Genomic DNA, 23,511 nt, shown 5'->3' with positions numbered 1-23,511 from the left:
AGTTTTTGACACTGAATGTCACCTGGCTCAAAGGCAATCTACACGGGGTAGGGTCACTTTCCAAGCTGCACCTCTCCCTTATTATGGTAGGCTTTTGAGTAGAATGGTGTTGATGGCAGACTACTGTGAAACCTTTTCTGAAAATAATTCGGTATTAGTCATAATATTTCTTATACATATCAAGAATACTACTAACCAGTAAGATGGATCACATTTTATTTTTGTTGTCCCAGTATTATTAGCTTTATTTACTAACATAGACCAGCTTGTAACTTTTACCTGAAATCTGTTACAGAAGGGGACTGTTCAAATTTAAGTCAAAACTCAGTTTTTCATAAGACAAACTTACCTCTCAATACCCATATTGCTCCATCCAAACTTCCAGTTTTAAGAAAAATTTCTGCAGCTTTATTAACAATTTGACATCTTGATGCTAACCTCTCTGCACCTGTAAGTCCTTTCAAGACTGTAAAACGTATCTGTAGCTCATGCAATTTATCCAAAACCTTCCTTCCCTAGCATAAGAGGGGGAAGGGAAAGGGGGAAGGTCAGAGAAAGCAATGGTATCAGTGAACACAGAGTGAATTTACACACAATACAGCAGATTTAATTCAGTGATACAGATTTATAGGCATCAGTTTAGTTATCCAAACTGAGTCAGGAAAAAAAAAGTATAGTAAAATTTCTAAAGAATAGTAAGGGTTTTTTGACTGTGTAGGCAAAAAACCCCCACCAACCCATTGTTGAACAGTTCCCAGCACACTATTCCCCATAACATTATTTTTGCTATATAATGTTCCTATATAGTATTTTTAATATACTTTGTAATTAACTTGTATTTGCTTACTTTAGTATATTAATATTTTTACTCTTTTGATTCCATTTGGCACTACACAACCTATAAAATTCTAAAAAGATCATACAGAGAGTTTTCATTTTGCAGCAGAGGCATAATTGTTAAATTGAAATAATTACTCCAGCATAAGCCAAGAAAAACACTGATAGTTGTACCCAGCAGGACAATAAGCTGGAAAAAGTTGGGCCTGTCTGGCCAACAGTGTAACAACCAACTTTATCATCAGGTTGATGTTTAGACTGGTTTCCTACAGAAGCTTCCTCTTAACAACTTTTTGGTTGGTCTGTTCAGTCAAAGATGGAAGGTAGCAGCCTCAAAGATAATTAAGATCTGGCCAATCTAAAAAAGATGATGATCGAGTCAAGGTGGGATATCGAATTAATGCCCCCAGCAAGACAAGGACAAGCAGGATTCAGCACTTGTCCTGTCTGGCTGCACCTTGCTCATCAAGCAACACAAACGAAACTCCCCACTAGACATGTTTCAGCTTTTGCTTAATGGGTGCATCAATGGGGAGGTGGCTTACTAAAAATTGTGGTCATGTGTGTGCACACGTTGTGGTGGTGGAATGAGGGTCATGGAAGTAGAGGGAAAGGGAGGTTTAGGATAACAGAGAAGTTGACAGAAATGAAACTTACTTATTAAGAAGCTCATTTTTTGAAAATGCTTTATGCATGTGCACGTACATACTGTGGACTGACATACTCTCAAAATTGGAGACTTTTGAAGGCCTACAGGTATCTGCACTGGTTTATCTCAGCATAACCCATAAGAGAATACTAACTACATCATTACAGTTAACATTTAAGGTGTAAAGGACTCATTCAACTGTAGATGTATGTGGTTGAAGGGAAAAATTACATATCAGAAAGACTCAGGTGAAACTTTGACAGCAAAATAGAAACACGAAATCTAAGTGCACACCAGAGACAAAATACAAAATTAAGGAGGATCTGCATCTATTCCATCCTTCTAGCAAAAGGAAGGGCCACTAAGAAGTGGGTCTTTATAGAAAGACGGAAAGCATGAAGCCATAAGCACAAATGATCTATAAAGGAAGGGCACCCAATTAAAATGCAGTTGTGGAATGAGATCCTTAATTGGACAAGAACCTCTGACCAATCCTCTCAAGTAATAAAAAGTTAGGTAAAAATAAACCATAGCAAAGTTCCTCAAGATAGGAAATAGTTGAAATGGGGAGCGGATGAAATAGTTGCCAAGAGCATTAATGTTGCAGGAGCCTCTATAAGTAAATACCCAGAAAGTAGTCTAGTGTTGCCTGAAGAGCTGTCTCCATGGAAGACCTATTCATATGTTTCAAATTTGCATGTTTTTTCCAAGCACACCTGTTTTATGAACTTTCCTTAGCTCTTACAAAGAATATTCTCTTCAGGACAAAGGAGCATACATATTTTACTCCTGAGAGCCACCAAGCATCAAAGCTATATGAAAAAGAGGTTTAATGCTCATGAAGGGAAAGTGATCTGAAAGGCACATCTAGAGCTTTAGGCAGTCCAACATATTCATAAAATGGCATAGGGCATGTCCTAAAGCCAAAATTACTTTGGGCACAGCAGGAAGAACATCACTATCCTATTTTCTGTACCACTTTTTGGAAGAAACAAGACATGGGATCAAGCAGATACCAGCCCATAACCACAGGATTAGGGACTTATCCGATCCATATAGTGGAGTGAAACTGGTTGGAGAGAGGTAGGAATGACAGTTCTAGTTCATCCCTGAAGCACAGATCAATTTGGGACCTGCCAGTTCTGATAAAAATCATTCAGAGCACAGCCTCATTCACACTCCCGTAAGGTCAACACAGATTGTCTACAAGGCTATTTGAGGATCTTGGTGAGCAGTCTGTTGAGTGGGTTTGATACCTAACACAACATTCTCAAAGCAGCAATGATCTTTTGCTCTAGACATGAAAAAAATCATAATATCGTAGAACTGTCTACTTTTAGTAACTCCTGTTATACAAGAGAAACACTACACATGCTTTTGACACCTTGCACCTCTGAAATTACGACATGAAGATGAACCTCCTTGGAATATCGGAGGTCCTGCAACCCAAATATCAGGATCTCCCCTAAGATGGATCTGGAAAACAGCTAAAACGTATGAAGGCATTTCCCTACAAACACTGAATATATGCTCTCTCTGCTGAAGAAGACGGCCAAAACCCAAGCCAAACTAAGCTCTTTGATGGGCATGTGAGCACTGACCACTCCTCAATGCCAAAAATTTAGACTACCTCTTCTATCACCAGGAATATCTTAACTGTTCTAACTGCTGAGTTTTGTGGAACAAAAATACTTCAAAAAGTTCTAGTGCAGTACAAAGAAAGTGCTGACGCAAAGACCCTCTCTCCTTCCCTTTACTCCTGAACAGTACCACACGATGCTGCAGCTTGATAGGGACCTCCTAACGACCATTCAACTCAACAAGCTGATGCTGTAAAATTAACGATTCATCAGAACAGGTGTATTGCCTCTAGACTAAGCACCTCTATCAAATACCTCCTGGGACTTGGGTTGATCCTGGAAACAGACTGAGCAGTGCACATGTTATACCTAACAGAACTCCTGAACGTTATCCCCTAGAGACAATAGTACAAAAGACATTTTAATCCTTTGATGAAAACTAGAAAGGGTTCCTCAATGGTAATTCACAAAAAAACCCCAAGAGACAAAAGGGGACAAGGAGAGTGTTTGCTTTTGTTCATAAAAATACATGCTGGAAATCATCTTGTATGGGATGAGGAACATCCCAGTACAGCATAATTATTAGCTGTAAGAATCAGGCCCATTGACACAAAGGTAACTTCAGAATGTGATCACTAACCAAAATACACTCCAAAATCATTGGTGGTTTATATAATTTCTTATGTTGTCACTGGTCATGTTGCAGTATATAGAAGATCCAGCTTGGTATACACTGGTCCCTTCCAGGAAGAAAAAGACAAATTTAACATTGAAATGGATTTTGCTGCAGTGAACTTATGATCAATATTGCATGAGGCCTAAAGAGTATAAAACATCCAGTGAAAGGTCTAGTCTCTTAACCCTGTCCCTTTGTAATATCTGACAGCAAAGAAAGGATTGTAAAGGCTATTTCTTTGTGAGGTCCAATTCTCTGCAAGATTCACAGAACTTAGAACCCTAGATTCAATGGAAGAAAAGCACTTCTAGTAATGTTCTGGGGAATGAGCAGTTCACCGAGTGCAACAGCAGCCTTGCTATGCTTCTCTTCTGTCTTCCTGGCCTTATCCATTCCATTTGAGGTCAGGTTCAGAAGTACCAGTGCAGGAAAGGGCCCACTCAAACTTCTGTAAATACTGCTTGAGTTGAGAGGTCTCAGAATACAGCAGTATTGCCAGATGGAAGAAAGTGGCATTTCTGGGAAACAATCCCATCAGCACCTCGCCCCAGAATCTCGGGAAGACCTGTCTCCTAATCCAGATTCATCCTTAGCTCAGAAAAGTCAAAAGCTGAACCTGAACAATCAAGTTTCTAGGTTGCAAGACAAAGTTATGACAGGCTCCACAGAAGATTACTGCTCAGAAAGGCACAATAAAATGCTTTGAGCTGGACAATAAAGAAGTACTAAGATGGTGGGGAGGCAGGTGGCCGATCCAGACATTCAACTAGAGAAAAACAGTTTAACATTTAGAAAAGAAACGACTCATTCCTTTTCTTCCAGTCGGGTTCCTATAGTCCAGTATACCTTTATCCACTGCAGTACTTTGTGATAAGAATACATTACACTTATGCCAATCCTTCCAATGAAAATTCTGTCTGCTTCATTATGTCGTGAATTTTTTATTACTGGAAAGAAAAAAAAAATTTTTCTTTATTTTACATGTAAATGCAGTTTTAAAGAAATTACACACTTGAAAAACAGTCATTGTGAAAATACGAACTATACTTTCTGAAATATTTGCCATTAAAAGTAGTAACTTCTTAACACCAGAAGTAGGGTAAATAACTGTAATTTATTCAGACACTATTTCATAGTACTCTAATTCATCCATAAGATGCTTGGACAAGTAATGGCATAATTTAGTTAACATCATTATTTGTAAGGTAAGCTTTGCATTTTCTGGCACCATGAAGAAATGTTGCCAATTACAGAACTGAGTAATGACAAGTTTTTCCAACCATATTATACAACCACTTTGGAAGCACTGTTGGTATTCTAGAGCAGTGGTCTCCAAAGTGGGGTGTGAGGACAACAATCCATTCAGGTCTGGGAAGAAAATATTTTTTGTACTATTAAAAAATAAAAATAAGTAAAATATTTTAAAAAGTAGTGTTTATTTCATCTTTGTCTCACCTTTTTAATTTCTATTTTTGTGTACGTTTTATAATGTATTTAATATATTAGTGCAGTAGTATGGGTATATAATTTATGAATAAATAAATAGGGGGGGAGTGAGTAAAAAGTTTTTTACTGATAGAGGTCCCTATCAGTTTGGAGACCACTGCTCTCGGGACGACAGACTAAGTTCCAAGCCCCACCAAAATCTTCTGTCTGTGTCACAACTGGAAGCTGTGATAGCTGTTTTATAATATGAAAGTCTGTGGTCAGAAAGGTCATGTCACATATCTGGAATAAATATTCATCATGTTTTAGTAGTTAATACAGGTTGAAAAAGATTTGAGTCATCCATTATAAAATGCTTTAATATCCCACTGACACTTCACTGAGCTTCGGTTTTCTCTAAGCTTATCAGGAAGAATGATAGAGACATGTAAATGAAAAAGCATAGGGAGGAAAGGGGTAAGAAAACCTGCCAGAACTATTGAAAAACTAGAAGGTATTTTGTGTACCCAGCCCTTGCAGAAATTCTTGGTTCTTTACAGAATAAAATAATTGTGAAAATCCAAATTACTAAAAAAAAAAAAAAAAAAACCACAACAACAAAAAAAGTACAAATTATATACATGATGTAACCCTGTTCAATGTATTCTGAAGTATACAAATATATATATAGCTGTATTTACAGCTCTGAAGTTTATTTATGCTATAAAGAGTGTGACACTTCACATGGCAATACTTAAATACGTTTGCCTTTGTCCTGAGAATAGGACATTCTTATTAATGTCCTATTGACCACCATTGTCCTAATGACCACCAATTTTGGTTTCTCTTCTTGATTTCACAAAACTCAAATGTTCTTCTTTCAGAACTTTCTTTAAGTGTAAGCACTGTGGATTTTACTTCTACTAAAAAATGGCTTCTATTGAGCATTTTACCTGATTGTATTTGCACCTCAAGAAATTCTGAATATTGTAACATATAAAATTAACTAGTATTCAGAAAACAGTACATGAATTTGGTTTTTTACCTCTTTTAAAAACTCTACAAAGAATAGGGATGAACTAAAAGCATTTCTTGCATCTTAATTTTACCTGCATCAGCAAAATCACAAAAAGGAACTCCTGGTCTGTCTGTCTCAGAATCTCTGGTTAGTATTTCAGCAATACATAAAGATAATTTCTGGAGATCATCAAAATGTTCACATCCAGTTCTCGCATTAACATACAAAGCTCCCAGCTTGGTCCAATCACTTTTTTCCTTGCAATGCTGTGAATAAGGCAAGGGATAAATATAAGTGAACCTGCTTCCAGAACACCAAACAAAGTGCATTAAAATTCAAGAGATACACCTGGGATAGACTTAAAGCAGAAAAAAGATGCAGATGAAACGCCACTGCCAAGAACCTCTGTGTTCAGTATGGCACAGTTACATGTTGCCTAACTTGCATGGACTGCTAATAACTTTTGTCCCTCAAGAAATTAAAATCCTTTTTCCATTTATGTCATGACCCCAATTGAGAAAGCTCATAACTTATTCATCCTATTTAAGAACTGGCAGTCATCCAGTATCTTACTGTCTTTTTTTTTTTTTTGCACGATGCATGCCAAATTGATGGTTATTTTCTATATGAATTAGTCTTTTGCTTGCCAGATCACTTGATGACTTTGGTGTTAAAGGAGTAAAAAAATCAGTCCTAGTTCTTCACTTCTTAAATTTTGGTCTCAGGATCTGTGCAGTAAGTGTGGTAATATGTAAACTATATTATAATTGTGCCAAATAAGTAATCTGCCCTTGAATATGAAAGATTCAAGTGTCCAATTAAAGAATTTTTTATAATATTTTCTTACTCTTTAAAATACCTGCTTAAATTAAATAATTTTTTGTTGAGGAATGATGTACCACTATCAATTACAAGCACAACAAATGTAAGACATAGCAAATAATTGCTTAAAATTATAAAATCTTTGAATTAGATGCAAAACCAAGATAAAAACTACAAGTATGTAAATTAAATTACTGACATCACAGAAAAGCCAAAGACAGTTTTCCCCTGCATGTTAATCTTTCCTAAACATGGCTTTGCATAAAAATATTTTATCATAATCTCAATATACTTAATAATAAAGCCCACTAATTTTAAATGATGGAGAAATTACTATTTCTTGTAGATTTAAAAGAAGTCATGGTTTAAGTATTCCAACAGTCTTGAAGAATGCACATATTGTACCTGAATTTCAGCCACTGCCAAATTGAAGTCAAAAAGCCAATTCTTTTCAAAATGTCTTTCCTGAAATCTTCCATAAGAAAAAGAATATTAATACTTAATTTTAACACAGCCTATTGAACTAAGCTATGCACTAGCAGAAAGTGATCAACAAATTATCATATATGAACTAAAAACTGATGTGATTTTTGATCCTATTTACTACACACTATACACACTGGACACTGAAAACAGATATTTACAATCATGCCAAGGGAAGTCAGTACATGTATTAAGCAAATAATTGAGCAGAGCTATTTTCAAAGAACGTATTTCCTTGTCTCAGTAGAAATGTAACTGAAAAGGTATAAGACTTGCAATCCATTAAGTAAATGCAGAACTGTATTGTATGTATTTGTGACATAAAGGTAAAAGAAAAAAGTTAATTACATGAAAGAAAGTGCTATTCAGCTTCAAATACCTAGCAGCATAACACTTTATTCTGATGCTGCAACTGAAACAATGGATACACCTACCCAGTGCGATGCTATCGTGATACATAACCTACGTATGACTGAGCTAACACATGTAGCTGAAGTAGCACAGCTGCTCAGTCTTCATAGATACAGACTGTTTCTCAGTTTGTGCTGAAAACACATACGTACTGAGGCAACCTGGAAGGGGTCATTCCTTTGTGAATCAGATTCCTGATCTGAAAAGTGATAAAAATTACCTCCAACATGTGTGGTAGGTTGCACTGGTAAAACACTGAGAGCCGTGGCTAAAAGGTACTCCAATGGAAAAGTATGAAAAGCAGCAAATAATTTCTACAGTGCTTTCACTTGAAACAGTGATGGCTTGTTTTCATACAGTAGATGCTGCATATTTGGTTTCCTCTAAGAATCAAAGGTTGCTTTATGAATCGCAAATTTAGTTTCTCAACTTGCGTGTGTGTGTATGACGCAGACGACATAAAAAAAAAAACCGATCACAATCTTGTGCAAGTGATGGGGAGATATCAACACTTTTGGAACAGATTTGGGCTGTGATTTCACATTTTGCCCAGCATGATCCAGCAGTCCTTCAAAAAATGACCCTCCTCCCTAGTTGTGTTGGCACAAGTGTTTATGCAGCCGCACAGTAAACGAAACTAGAAAACTACTTCAGATTATAACTAATCCTCTTATTGCCTAGAAGGGTTGTTTATTGCTGAAGTAGTGTTTGCTTATGCAGGCCTAAATGATATATTAAACCATGATGTTTCTAATTTGACAACAGTTATACAGCACAGCTGGGAACAGATTGTACAATGATGATCAATATGGAAAAAACTAATCATAACTGTGGTCAGAATCTAAATTTTGATTTAACAATCCTTGACTTTTGAAGCACAGTAGATTGACAGCACTTTAAAATACAATTAGGTATGATATGATAGTATTTCCATCCAAACCACTAAATTTGCATTTTCTAATTGCCTTTTAAAGTTTTTACATAAATTTATAAAAATAGAACCTGAAGAAGGAACTAGACAGATATAATTATAAAACAGCTCCCTAAAAACATACCTGGATTTTATGTTCAAAACAATATTTATTTCCTGACTGGAAACTTGCAATTGGTGAAGGAACTTAATAATACAGTCAAAATGTTCAAACTCTAGGAACATACCAGCATCAATGAGCTGTAATATCAAACGGGGAAGAAAAGTCAAAAAAAAAAAAAAAAGGGATAAATGGAAACCCGTACCACAAATTCAGCTAGTCACAATATAACTTTCATAAAACAGTACTGAAATAATATTAAAGTGATATGTTTGTGTTTTAAAACAGGCAAGGTATTTCAGAAATTCCAACAAGTAGCAGTAGTACAATCAAACTCATACCTTACAAAAGGTACTGATTAATGTAGGCACAGCGTCTCTTATATTCAAAGAAGCCACATGCTCAAAAACTTTCAGAAGAACATCTACAGCTGGCTAATTTAGACAAAAAAGCACAATCAGTTTTGCAACTCTGTTCAATTAGAAAGCTTAGGGTTTTTATAACAGGAACTTTTGAATAGCTCTTTTTTCCCCCCCAAGATTTGAGTAGCACACTAAAACCAAACTTATTACTACAAATGGCATAGTACTCAAAAAACTAAGAAACTAAGGATCAAAGATTTAAAAAATATTACCAAGTCACCTACCAGTGTATTGATTTGTACAGTTACATTCAATATCTGAAATACTTCCCGCAACAAACAGTTCTTGAGCAAAGAAATCAGAAGATCATTCAGCACTTGAAAAGCAAAATCCACACCAGGAGTAACTTCTCTGTAATACTTCACAAATATTTGGACTGAAAAAGCAAGTAAATTAATTTCACTTTGGGGTAACTGATGCTAACTATTTAAAGAAGTTATTTCCTTAAATTTTAAATGCAGTGTAACAACCCTTAATTATCCAGGATATTATGGGACAGAGACATGGACAAAAATGGGTGACAGGATCCAGTCTGAATACAGTCTAACCCTGAATACAGTCTAACCTTACTAGACTCAGACTGACTATTCTGAAATATCTCCTGTCATTGAGCCGAACACCATAAGCCCTGTAGGTTTCAAGAAAGCTTAGCTGATTTTGTGCAGAAATGCACAAACCCAGGTTAGATTTGGTAAGCGCATCAAGGTAGTAAGGCCTTTCCAGACATGAAGCTCTAGGACATGCAGTGTTATCATGGTGGATGGTCTTACAACCCGTTCCAGTGCTAGCCCTGATAGACATGTACTGTAGCCTGCTGGTACCCAGTATTATCTGCATTACAACGCTCAGTATTTCAGCATGGGAACATTACTAGACAGGGTGCAACTGGATCCCACGTTCACATTGTGCTACACTAATAAGCTTTCAAAAACTTAAAAGACTGCTCAGGACAGGTACAAAAGGAATGACTGTGCAGAGTAAAATTTAGCCCTTTCTGCCTGAACTCAAAAGCTCAGATGGATCTGAATCAACTACAGTCCCTAAAATGTGTTAATCATAATTGTTTGCATAAATGGTAATGTGAAAGGACTAAACTGAAGCTGTTTGGGTGCTGTAAGAGCACTTCATTTAAAGACCTTAATTCTAAAGTTTTTGGATTTGTCATGTTGGGCCAGGGTGTTCAACAGTGCCTTTAGAAAATTTTGGTTCTGTTAAACCTACCCCCTGCCCCAGTAACTCATTCTACTCTCAAGTCTAGTTTCATTCAGGCTAAGTTAATTTTCCGTGGAAGTAAAATTTATAACAACCTCCTGAGATAACTGCATATCTAATAAATACCTAGCCTCAACAGGAAGCTGGAACATGAAAACACATGGATTGGATGTATTCCTTCAAAATCAGAACTTCTTATTCACTGTTGAAGTGGCACCCATTTCTCTCCTGACAGCCTATTTAATTTACTTTAAATAAGCTAGGTATCAAAGATACATAAAAAACTACTACTATATCATACCTGCACGTTTTAGAAGGCCTGATTCTTTGATACTAATGTATGTCCTAAGTATTTCCATGCAAATCTAGAAAAAGAGGAAAAATTAATCCATAGTAAAATGTTACCTCAGTTTATGCCAAACAAAAGAACTACCAACAAACGTAAGTTCTATAAGGAAACAAGCTTTACATTGCTTCTATTTAACCCATACATACTGACAAAAGGTATAAGAAGGTAATTGGGTCTGTAGGCAAAGGCACTGTCAAAAAGACAGCAAATCCAATAGAATAATAATGTAGATGAAATGTTTGGGAAAGGAGCTGCTGGGACCACAACTGCATGCATGGGTGTGTATATACTCATAGCAAACAAAAAAAGGAATTCGAAAATACAGTTACTTTGGAATTAGTATAAATGTGGCAGACTGTATGCAAACAGAGACAGGGAAGCAAAAACGTGAAAGTGAAAACATGATAAACAAAAATGACATGAACATACCAACTAAGTCAAAAAATCATCTAGAAATGAAGTTGGTAACACTGATCGTCATGAAGAATCACTCATAAGGACACAGAAGAAAAAACTCAGAACTAACTTGACTTAATGAATCATTTCACCTCAGACCCACTTGACCAAAAAAAAAATCCACACCTAGATATTTTAATATGTTGTTTGGTATTGGAACATTCTTGTCTTACCATCTTAAGCTGTCAGCTTTGTGATACTTACACATTTTGCTCCATCTCTGCAGATGAAGAAATAAAGACTACCGAGATTAAATCCTAGAATTCGAAGTTAGGAAAAAAACCACCCACCCTTTCAGATACCCTTTGTCACCTCTGGAACATTTACAGTCTTCCTGTGCAACAACGTAAATGGGTCATATTTAATATTATTTTGTGAAATAATGAAAAATCAAAAGACAGAAAACGCCCTAAATTAGTAGTTATGTTACTACAGAATTGAGTCGGGTTTATTTTTACATGCAACTTCAAAATTAGACTGGACCCACTCACGGAGTTTATTACACAGCAAACGACTTATCATCAAAGCTGAAGATGCTGGCTTGGGGCCAGGACATCTTTCTTTAAAACCATTAACCTGTTCAGATAATCAACTCAAGAACACAAAAATTGTACATGTAAGTATGTTGAATATAAATAAAGCTTACTGTTTTTATTTTGCAACAGTGTTATACTGTTGTTGAACCACAGTCTGAGATATACCTTTCAGAAGATCATGTAGAATCTTTGATCATTTATATATATGCAGTGTCACTTGGCAGTGGGTTAACTCATTCAATCCAAATCTACAATCCCAGGTGGCTGAGGGCATTTCCAAAATAAACTTTAGCACATGCTTACAGTATGTAAATTAGTTTGCTTTCTTTTGGAATCTATTTTCCTCCTTCTTTGGACTGACTCCCAAAAAAAGCCAAGATTGCATCTGGAGCTCTGACTGTTCCAAGTATTAGTGAAATTGCTTGGAAAATCCAGTTGTAGTAGTATTTAATCATGGGACATGTTACATTACATTCATAAAAGAAACTAAATGTGTTATCCATTTACACCTTCTAGGAGGCTTCAGTTGATTTAGTTGTTTCAATTTTAAAAGGTGTAACTGAACCTACAGACCATGTAAAAATATGAGAATCTCTAAATTTTGGGTTAACCATAATACATTTTGAATGAAGGTACATGAAGGAGACAATTCCCATTTTCAAAAGGTAGTATAGATCACACTATTCTGTCACCTATCAGTTGATTCCACAACTCATTTAACATGACCATTTAATAAAAACCATAACAAAGGGCTGCGTATCTTATACAAGCAACCGACTGTCCGGTAAAACATAGTTCTACTACAGTAACACAGAGGTGCTTGAATCAGAACAAGCACCAGAATTTATGAAATCCTTCAGCATCTCCCAGTCAGCGCGCACTCAGGGAAAACCCCGTGCTGCAGCCCTTCACTCAGTGAGATCAAAACCAGAATCCTTTTTACAAGAGATTCTGTTTATGAACCCTGTGGCATCTCTGAGACACACACTCCATATTAAATGTGGCTAAAACTGACCAACAGGTTAAAAAATTATTTAAAGGCAGTTAGAGACAGTAATAAAAAGACAGTGCGACTTTAAGTCTCATTTCTTTAGGAAGCCAGATTAAAAAGAAAAACACAACAGAAGCATACGCCCAAGGCCCTGAAGTTTCAAGACATTAATGAAGATAGAAACCTTCCTATTTTATATCCTGTTTGTTTCTAGTTAGAGGTTCATAGGATCAAGGAAAAAGAAAGCAAGAAGTCACAAAAAGTAAGCGTTTCTTTAGTAGATACGAGTCCAAAAAAAGTTAATGAGCAAGGTACACAAAGCTAAAATAAAATCAGAGAAATACAGTTTGCATAAAGACATGTTTTCAAACCACTTATTTAACTCTGGAATTATTATCTAGCAACAGTCTGAAGCGTCATTCAAGCCAAACTGAATTTCCTGTAATTTCAATTTATGCCCACTGTCTCTTGTCCTTTCACTGGGTACCACTGAGAAGAGTCCGGCTTCATCTTCTTTACACCCCCATCAGATACTGATACACATTGTTAAGATCCTCCCCCTTTAAATACTTCAGGGAGTATTTAAAACACAGTCTTAATAGTTTTGTTTACTTTGCCTAATACAAAAGAGATTTCACTGTTCGAAATTAAAGGCATCTTTTAAAAAAATAAAAACTGGTCACTTGTAGAACTTGCTGAGCTCGAGCGTGCTGATTTTCAACACATATGATGTTTTTATGAATTAAATCACTGCTGTGTTATGTGATCAACCACAACTGTGAAGAGTGTTAAATCCTAGTACGTCATGCCTTAAAGCATCAACCAGTTACTTAATGAAAAGGAAGGAATATCCATTATGGGAGAAGGTATTTCTCTTCAAATATTCTGGTAACAAACATCACTGAAAACACAGCACTAAGCAACTGGATTACCAGCCTGCATAACAGTTCCTAAAGAGATTTATTTCCCCTGTATTTGCCTAGATGACTTTGTTGCTGCTTTACCTGTATTCCATTTATGTACTTTGGTGCCACCATGAGGTGCTTGGCCTATTATAATTTTTAAATGGACAGTTCTTAAAAAATAAATAAATAAACAAACAAACAAAACTCAAAGTAGACTCCCAGACTACCAAGAAAGTTAGGCTAGGTTTGGTGGGCAGAACACTAAGTGTGCTGGAGTGCTGCACCACAAGTAAAATCAAATGGAATAGATTTTTAATAGTTTTAGGCAAATAATTTAATTCTTTAATGAGCCTGTATATAATGAAGCACTATAAACCATGATAATTCATACAAACTAGCTGAAAATTACTGATATTCACTGCGGCCTGCCAAAGATATTTCACAATTGAGGAAAAGGGAAAACATCCCATACAAAATTACTCTCAAATCATCTTAGTATTTTTAAGCTGTCATATAAATTTTCAAAGGGGTTACAAAGCATTAGAAAAAAAAAACAGCTTCTTTTTGAAACATAAAAAGGAAAAGAGAAAACATTAAGAAAAATAAAACCAAATTACACTGATGTATTTTAAAAATTCTGACATAGTATATTTAAGATATCAAGGAGATGAATAAGCTCCTTTAGATGCTACCTTTTTTTTTTTTTTAGTATTTATGTCTAACAGGTTCACCACAAGTTATTTTTTAGCTTTTCATTCTGTAATTTCTTACTTCTTGACATCAAAGAGAAAATTGTACTCATACCAATAAGATGGTAGATAAGAAATAAATCTTGTAAGACCTGATGAGAACAAGTTTAAGCATTTGTCTTCATTTAGTTGTTTTAATGTTTTTTGTTTGCTTCCAAGTGATTTACAGAACCACCTAAGTCTTGGTTTCATACAGCCAATTCCAAAATCTTATTACATGACAGCACAATCAGTTTGCCTTGCAGAGTTCTTGGAAATATTACAGACTCATACTTTCTTTGTTAAATGGTTTGAAAAGACATCTACTTTGCCCAGCACTGGAAAAGTATTTTTCCTTGCAAATATTATGAGAATTGTTGCTCCATTTAAGGAGATTACAGCATCTTTAAACAAACATGCCCCTCTTGCACAAAAGTTGCAGAAAGTAATATACCATAGATGGCTTTTGACTTTAAGAATACATACAAAGTCTGGGTTTGCTTACAGGTCTCCAATGCTTGGGATAGAAATGTCTCAGAATCTCCCCATTCTACTACTATATATTTGTACAGCCTAATTCTTGCTCTTTTGCTGATGTCTGTTCTCTTAAAACATCCACTAGTTCAAAATTCTACCATTTTGTTTTAAAAAAGAACTTTAGAAGACATTGAGAGGAAGAATTTCTGAACTTTTTTTTGATCCATCAATCTCTGAAATTTACTCCCTTTCCATATATAAATGAACAAAAGGAGATGTCGTTTTAGCATTTAAAAAGTGTTCACACTTACAATCTGTTCCTTTCTTCAGTAAATCTCTTTACCTTTTCATCCCCTTGCTCAGGAACATGCCAAAACCAACATTTTGCTCTTTCACACCCACGTAAAGTCATGAAGTAAAATCTGCAATATTTACGGGGCAATTCAATCATCTCGAGGATCTGCTGGACTGAATGAGAAGCCTAAAATAAAATTAGAACAAGCAGAAAAAAAGGACAGATAATATTTTTTGAAAGCAAACATGCTCATTTTTATGAGAATTTCAAAATACCTACAAATTATAAACAAAGGCAAAAAATATGTGATCTACAATTAAACCTTTGAAACAACCCTCATCTCTATACTGTATTTGCAGCATTTCAAAGCAGACCAAGATCAATCCCTTGTCATGTCGTGCTAGTGTCTAACACAACAAAACTCTGTCTTGAAGACCACAGAGAGAATGCAAGAACTGCTAAATGAGATGGACAGTGAGCAGAGAGGAGGAGGAAAGGTGACAAACTCCTGCATGGCTCTGGATAACAGTCTGAGAATTCCGGGGCATCGATTTCCTTTACCCTTTTTCAGTGCCCAGCATAATGGATAATGCAGTCTGTCTTAAACATGTGAAACCTTGTCTGCTTTTCAGTTCTACAAAAACAATAAAGCAAAAAGCATTATTTGATTTTGCTTAAGCTGGAAATAGAAATCAACAAAGCTCCACTGTGAATAGCTGTCCCCTCATCATTGATTTTGTTCTCAGAAATTGCGTTTACTCAGTGGTAACATCTTTAGAGGAGCAGAAACATAAACATTCATAGATTCATAATTTCTGACTAGATATATGGAGAATTGTCTGAATATCCATAACGAAATTAGTGCCAAAGGATTAGAAACCATTAAGGATTTAACAACTCACAATTGCATTTTTTTCCATCTTCCATGGCTCAAAATCTCCATAATTTTGCAATGGCAGTAAAGGACTTTTTCCTGAAAATCTGTAATCTAAAAATCAGGATGAGGGCAATAAATGGATAATGTAATAAAATGAATCTTACTGAAACCACTCTCATTTATCTTATTTTCCTTTTAGTTTTATAGTTCCTTCAAGTCACAGCAATGATTAATGAAAATTTGATTAATACAATCTAAAGCCAGTAATTTAAGTTAGTTTTCTTAATTATCCTAAAAGTGAGACTTTACACAAACTTCAAGAATAAGCACATTTAAATTAAAAACTTCACTACTTTATCCAAGGTTTCTAATCTAACTTACAGAGATAAGAAAAGAAATGGAATAAAAATATCCGGAAGTTTTAATTTCAAAAGGAAAAAAAAAACCAAACCACTTTATCAGTAATTTTTGCATTCCAACATCACTAGCCATAAATTTAAACTATTTTTCCTGAATTGAAATAAAGCCTTTCATACTCTATGTTTTAAGCAGTGCAATATCACCTTAAGTCCAATGTAAGTTACTGGTTTCTTAACCAAGAAATTTGGTTTTAGAACTTTAATTATTATTGATAACAGATTTGTTTCTCTGAAAAATGAATAATGTTAATGGAAGATAAAAGTTCAAATTTTCAAATCCATATCTAAAGAGAAATAAGAGCTTTTGAATGCCTTGCTTTCTAGGGTTCCCATCTGGCCCCTTGAAAGAACTGGGGTATTCAAAAGGCAGGGTGCTTGGCCCTTTCTGACAAACTATAGTTACGAAAGAGCATCCAATAATGATGCATGTTCTACGAGAGACTTGCACGAGTTACATGGTTCTTAAACTGCACGTCTTTCTAAACAAATAGGACTATCGCAGGATAGGAAGGAGAACTACAATGTAGAACAATTAAATATCTAAATGTTACGTACTGTCACAGCTGCATAATTTTGTGCAGCGATGGTGGGCAATTTGGTAAATTCAGGATTGGATAAATTTAGTGACAGGAAAAAGACTGAGAAAACAGTCAACCACTAGCTGCAGAAAAATGCCACTGGGAACTTGAGGTCAGACGTCTTTCCTCCGGATTCTTGCTGTTCCCACAGCGTAGAGTTTCTGACCAGGTCCTTTCAACAGTTTGTACTCTCCTTGCTGACTGTATGTCAGATTTGTAGGGGAGCAGGCACTAAAGTGAAATAGCCAATCCTGCCTGCACAGTTCTGGAGAAAAAAAGGCTGTTTTGCCCTCTCCTAGCACAGAAACCACGTCAAATGATTTTAAGACGGAAGATTTAGAAGAACTCTTCAGAAGGTGTATACACTTTTAAGGCCAAAGACATGAGCAATTTCAAACTACTGTAGTCTAGAGACATATTTCACAGTTGCTTTTTACAGCATCTATGTTTCTTGCACTTCCTGAAAATATTGTGAAATGACATGATGATAAAATCGTTCTACAAGCTCAGACTGGCAGTATAATTTGAAACTAAGCAAGAACCTCTTCCACTGATCTCAATTCAGGAAATCCATGCTTATAAACATCCATATTAACCAATAAATCTAAAAACATTAATTCCCAAAACAGCTGTTGCAAAGAAACAGAATGCACTATCTATCTATCCATAAGTAATCAATTCCTGTTTTTCTCTATCTATCTTGTGCGCCAAATAAAACTAGGCATGTTTGTAAGGCTAAATGTCAGAGTTATGTGCAGAGAAAAAGAGAAGGAAACTTTGACTACAGTTCCATTACATTACGATTTCTCTGGCGGCAGAGACACTGAAGAGGTACCTGTCCCAGGTGTGAAATACACCAGATCAAAATGAAGTGCTGCTTATTAAATCTAGATAATTTCCTTGATTCAGTCTAGTGAATGCCTCACAAACATTTGAATTGGCATAAACAACAAAGTTCTGACCTTCGGCAAGGTGGGCAAATCCCTTAGCCAAGTTTTGCTGACAGATAATAACCAACCAAGAAAATCTGCAGTCACGTTCTCTGACCACAAATAAAGAAGAACAAGTTACTTGCCAATAACATGGCTCAAACACAATGTGTCAAAATACTAAGAATGCAGGCATTGCTGTACTATTAAAGCATCTGAGAGCCATAAATACCAAGACAGAATGATTGCTCTTTGACCCTACCAAATAGGATTCTGCTAAAAAACCCAACCCAACCAACCTCACTAACCTATCACGACAGCTTGCATTTTTGCTTCTATGTATGAAACTGAAACAAATTCCAGCCAATGCCTTTAGGAACTGAGGAAATTCCTTACGATTTTATATGTAAACAAAACACATGTAAAAATAAATGCTGGAGGGTTTACCAATACAGCATACGATACCATTTGTCCGGGGCTTCATCACTGTAGCTTCACTGAGGACATTTACTTTGGGGGCATGCAATGGCAATCCTGATAGCAATTCACAGTTCACAAGATCTTTGTATTTACAGTCACTGTTGAGTATTAAAAAATAAAAATTTGTTTAACCAAATTAAACAGGTGCTTCTCCCATATACTAAACACCTAAAAAGGGGGATTAAGGCATAAAAGATGAGAATTTCTTCAACAATTTACACAACACTTAAAAACTTGCTGTAAATTTAAATAGCTAGCAGTCCCAACTTTACTTTCATTACTCTCACTGCCTGGTCCAATCTGATTATGATCTTAGCGGAGATTATTCTGTCCTAAAGTATAATTATATGAAATTCAATAAATAAGTGGAAAAGGCACCCGTGAACCACTTCTATTTTTTTTCATTATGCTCACAGGAAGACTGAGATGATTTCTGTCACCTCTGAAGAAGCATCTATTTTTCAGTAGTCTGTTATGTAATATCTGCCAAGGAAGTAATCCACAAAGCTTTTGAAATTAAATTTGAAGAGCCAACTGTTCTTTCCTAATAACTGACTCTACCTGACAGAAGATTTAGGTGATTTCAAAGAGAACTCCAATTAAAGACTGTTCTGCCTTTAACTATTCCCATATATGTACGTTCCAGATAATTAAACTACTAAAATGTGATGTTTTCCAAAATAAACTACAAATATTACTAGCAAAATACTTAGTGATCTCTTTCTTATTTGTAAATAAAGCCACAGAAAAAAATAATCCCCTTTCATGAGATCTTCTTCCCCTCCCAGCCTGCTTGCTGTTTGGAGACAGAAATAGACTTGCTATCTCCTATGAGGGGACCATTCTAGCTATTTAATACTTCTCATGGCCAGGATAATTAAAATCTTTCCTAAATTGCAGGCTGTTTTTAATACAGTTTGAAATAAAAATGCTACGGCAGAGAAGAATAAATTCTATCTAATAAACCCAAATTCTTCAGTATCAATCTTTATTTTTATTCTAGTCAATGGATTGTATTAGTCTCCAGAGGAAAAAAGATCTGCAGATCTAGTTACTCAGAATTTTCAAGTTACTATGTAAAAATTTTTTTTATGCTTCCTTCTGATGCCAGCCTCAGATCTGACACAATAGGATTTTCATAGCAGCTTACCTTCAGGGTAACAATCTCAGCTCTCTTTTTAATCCAGACATGAAACTACACACAATTTTGCCAGGAACTGTAAACTATATAGCCCTACAATCAATTTCTTTTTTTAAGTAACAGCATCACTAGAAGCGGTTTGCCAAATAAGAACAGTAACTATGTTTTCTTCTAGATGAAACTTTGCAATGGTAACATTTTTGAGTAAAACTAGAGAAAATAGTTTGACTCCAAATGAAGGAATAAATGCCTCTTCTCTAACTGCAGAGAGTGCTGCATTTCAACTAAGGAAGTGAAGTAATGCAATATTACTTGCACAAACATTTTATTCAGCATAATCTACTTATTCTATAGCATAAAAAACTATTTATGCTACTAAGGTAAATTTAAACGGGTGTTTTAGCAGGAGGAGGAGCTTGGAGCTCTCTAGTGAATTAATGAAAAGAGGCAATATTCTCCATTTAATGGACTTCTGGTACACTTGAAGTCTGTCACAGAAATGTGACTGGTGCTGGAAAAAAGCAATAGCCTCTTCTATGCCAGCTAAGGTTTCTTGATTATTGTGAAAATGACTCTGATATATCTGTTATTTCTCTTCTAATTACTTAAGTATTCCATCAGTTAAATATACTTTTTCTACAAAGTCTTATTCTGCTTCATTTTTGGGCTGATGTTGAATGGAAGTTTCTAAGTCTGACACTTTAAGTCATATGTACAATAAACACCGTAAGCACAGCTTGAAGCTAGCAGAACAGTAAAGCACGTGCTTAACTCCACATGCCATGGTTTTAAGCGCCTTTTTCTACTGCTGTTCAAATATTTGTCAGCCAGAATTTGAATGAGATCTTTCAATTCTTTCATCAATTTAGAAAGTTCCAAGAGGCACAAAAGAAACCTGGAAGTTTCATTGATTTTTTTTTTTTTTTTAAAGAAAGTTCTGGTAAGCGCTATTGTGGCTGGAAATGTATCTTATGCTGTACTCACATTGAGATGCCAAGGTGCGACACTGGCATAAAGTGGATATATTTTGTCACCAGCCAGAGAACAAAATAACCTCTATTGTCCTGTCAGGCTATGACTATACTTGTCTTGTATTCTGCATGAAATTACATTATTACACATATTTATTTTCTTCATCACATAGTCACAATAACGTAGAAAAAATGAATTAAAATGCTGATGGTGTTTCAGTAAAAACATCGCATTTCATTTGTACAGTAACTGGGGAACATCACAGGTTACATGAAGGACATGGTATATATACCTTTTTTCAGCTTCACCCTTTTTTTCTTGTTTAACATCAGGCACTCCATCTGCAAACCTGAACTGTGAAGATATTTAAAGTGTACTTTCAGATACAGCAAAGCACTACTAAGCCTGTTACGCTTTACACTACAGACTTAAAACTGTTAGTGATCGTTGGAAGGTGTGATAATACAGTCTTGACTGTAAAAACTGTAATTTGGACTGTAGGGTTACTCTTACACTACCTTTTTAAATGGATACGCCGCCATTATACTCTGTGATCTTTAAAACAGTGATTTTTAATTGGAAAAAAGGTGACATGATTGTCTTCACTTCTCGTTGCTCCCACTGATAATCCCAGCAATTTTTAGGCCCACTGCCCAATTTTAACTGCGCCTGACAGATGTGTAGAAACCCACAAAAGACATTCCATCAAGTTTAATGAAAATTTAAAGCTGTATTGAGGAGAAATCTAAGGCTTTTGCTCAGCTGTACACCACCATGTATAGGTAAAAAATCCCCAAAGATATGGAGAAAAAAGACAGTACCTAACATATTTGCGGGTGAGAATCTGAAAGGACTGATATAGAACAAAGTCAAGGAATCCTGGCTTTGTTTTTTCCATTATTCATGAAGCAACTTGAACTTCACATAATATCACAAATTTCTGATAGCCAAAGAATTACAGACGGATATGCTCTCATCGGATTTCCAAACTTCATTTTACCAGTTCCCCAAATATTTTTAGGGTTTTCCCCATGGTTAGTTTTTGTCCTTCTCACAGCATTATTAGTTGAAAAAGCCATCAAAAAACCAAAACCCCAAATTCACCCCAAACGGTAGAATACTTGCAAGAAGTGTTCTGCCATTCCACTCCCTCCCCAGGTCTGCACAGCTAGTTTTCCATCCACATACAGGAATAGGAATAGGTTTAAGGCTGTAGCATGTATTTTGTGGCTTAAGTTTGGTTAAGTTTGAGGTTTGGGTGAAATCTGACAGTACTTATTTACTGTCCAACACAGCACAGAAAAGCAAACATTAGGACACTGATTTTATAAAGCCATAACACAATGAAGTAGCCCAACTGGGACTGACCTGGCAATATTGCAACAAGTACTACACCTCCAGTAACCTATACTGTATGACAGACCCTTTTACCCTCTCTAAGAGGTCACGGAACAAAATGGTGCTGATCACTTTGTGAATCAGATATTAGCAGCCTCAATTCCATTTGCTGAAGAAAGTGTTTCTATTCTGCTTTTAAATAATGATTTTGCCAGGAAAACTGATTCCCTACTCTTTGATTACCTTATCAATTACTTACCAGTTGCCATGTGAATTTTACAGTTTGACTTATCCAGTTAAAACCATTATCCACTCTTGAAGTAGTGGAAAACAGTAAATGCTATCAGCAGCTATGTCTGAGTGGCAGAGAGATGTAAATTCCAGTCCATTATCAAAGAAGTAAATAGTAAAAAACTTCAGCAAGTCTTAAAAGACCTAAACTTATTATCTAGAGGAAGGAGGACAGAGAGGGTAGAAGGGTCAGATAAAGTCAGTGAGCATGAAAATGGCTTAACATTCCCTCTGAATTGCCAGGAAGTCCGTATGTTAATGTAATGGCCCTTCTGCCCAAGTAATGAGCCACAGAATGATCCTCGGATGCATGATGGCTGTGCAGCTCCCCAGCTTTCCAACACCACCCCATCCTTCTGAGACTGTGTGCTAAGAAGCATTTAACACCAACTTTTAAAATGAGGTATGTTATGTAAAAATGTCATATATGCACAGTAGCCCTCTTAGGTGTTCACTGGAACAGTAATTTTCACACAATTGGTAATACAGAATTACTGTAACAACTGATATAACAATATCTTGTTTCATTTCAAATTTGAAGATGAATTAGTAGTGACAAGGTAAAAAAAGCAAGTTCTGTCAAGCAAAACTTACATTGTCAATGGCACGGTAATCTATGAAACACTAATATTCTCTTTATTACAGCAAATTAAAAATTTTGTTCACAAAACAGCATTAGTAATTAAAATTATCCAATTACATGGACTATAATTTCTTAAACTATTTAGTGACAGAAAGCATGATTTCTCAGTACCTTTTCATCCACGTCAAAACTCTTTAAAAGTTCATCTAGTTCTCTCAGTTGCCCTTCTTCAAGAAAGTCCTCAGTAACACCTCCCAAAGGACTGCTTCCTCTGGAGGAGTTGTGGGTTTTAATATCTTTAGCTGAAAATGTATAAATACATTACTTTATGTGTTTCCCATGCTACAAGACAACAAAGCTTTTATTTCCTAAATATTACAAAGCCTTAATACTAATGACATTTAAGAACTCCTAGGACTACCTAAATGTGAAATTTATATGTAAAATTATTTCACCTTTAAAGCACGAACCACTTCAAATAAATATTAAACTGAAGCTGCAATTAAAATTCTATCCAAGCTGTATATTCTGTAATAGTCCCTGTAGAACAGTACAACAGGTTTATTTATATAACATTGAATTCAATATTTTAGAAATAGA

The 23,511-nt window shown here is 35.6% G+C and overlaps 1 protein-coding gene across 1 annotated transcript in view; it reads right to left on the bottom strand.

The window, feature by feature from the left end:
* The window catches only part of TOPAZ1 (testis and ovary specific TOPAZ 1), a gene marked incomplete at both ends in the record, with an annotated part of 40,689 nt that overhangs the window by 4,716 nt on the left and 12,462 nt on the right, over window positions 1-23,511 (bottom strand). The window contains 13 exons of the mRNA XM_082310757.1: window positions 350-515; window positions 4,589-4,689; window positions 6,277-6,451; window positions 7,413-7,479; window positions 8,957-9,072; window positions 9,274-9,366; window positions 9,579-9,730; window positions 10,868-10,931; window positions 15,352-15,489; window positions 16,206-16,276; window positions 18,572-18,684; window positions 20,992-21,053; window positions 23,083-23,213. Of these exons, the coding sequence (XP_082166883.1) occupies window positions 350-515; window positions 4,589-4,689; window positions 6,277-6,451; window positions 7,413-7,479; window positions 8,957-9,072; window positions 9,274-9,366; window positions 9,579-9,730; window positions 10,868-10,931; window positions 15,352-15,489; window positions 16,206-16,276; window positions 18,572-18,684; window positions 20,992-21,053; window positions 23,083-23,213 (1,449 nt within the window). The remainder of the gene's footprint in view (window positions 1-349; window positions 516-4,588; window positions 4,690-6,276; window positions 6,452-7,412; window positions 7,480-8,956; window positions 9,073-9,273; window positions 9,367-9,578; window positions 9,731-10,867; window positions 10,932-15,351; window positions 15,490-16,205; window positions 16,277-18,571; window positions 18,685-20,991; window positions 21,054-23,082; window positions 23,214-23,511) is intronic.

This window comes from Platalea leucorodia, assembly GCF_965183815.1.
Source record: "Platalea leucorodia genome assembly, chromosome: 1".
Taxonomy (NCBI): Eukaryota; Metazoa; Chordata; class Aves; order Pelecaniformes; family Threskiornithidae; genus Platalea; species Platalea leucorodia.
The sequence above is the reverse complement of the archived record's forward strand: the minus strand, read 5'-3'. Positions and strand labels throughout refer to the sequence as shown.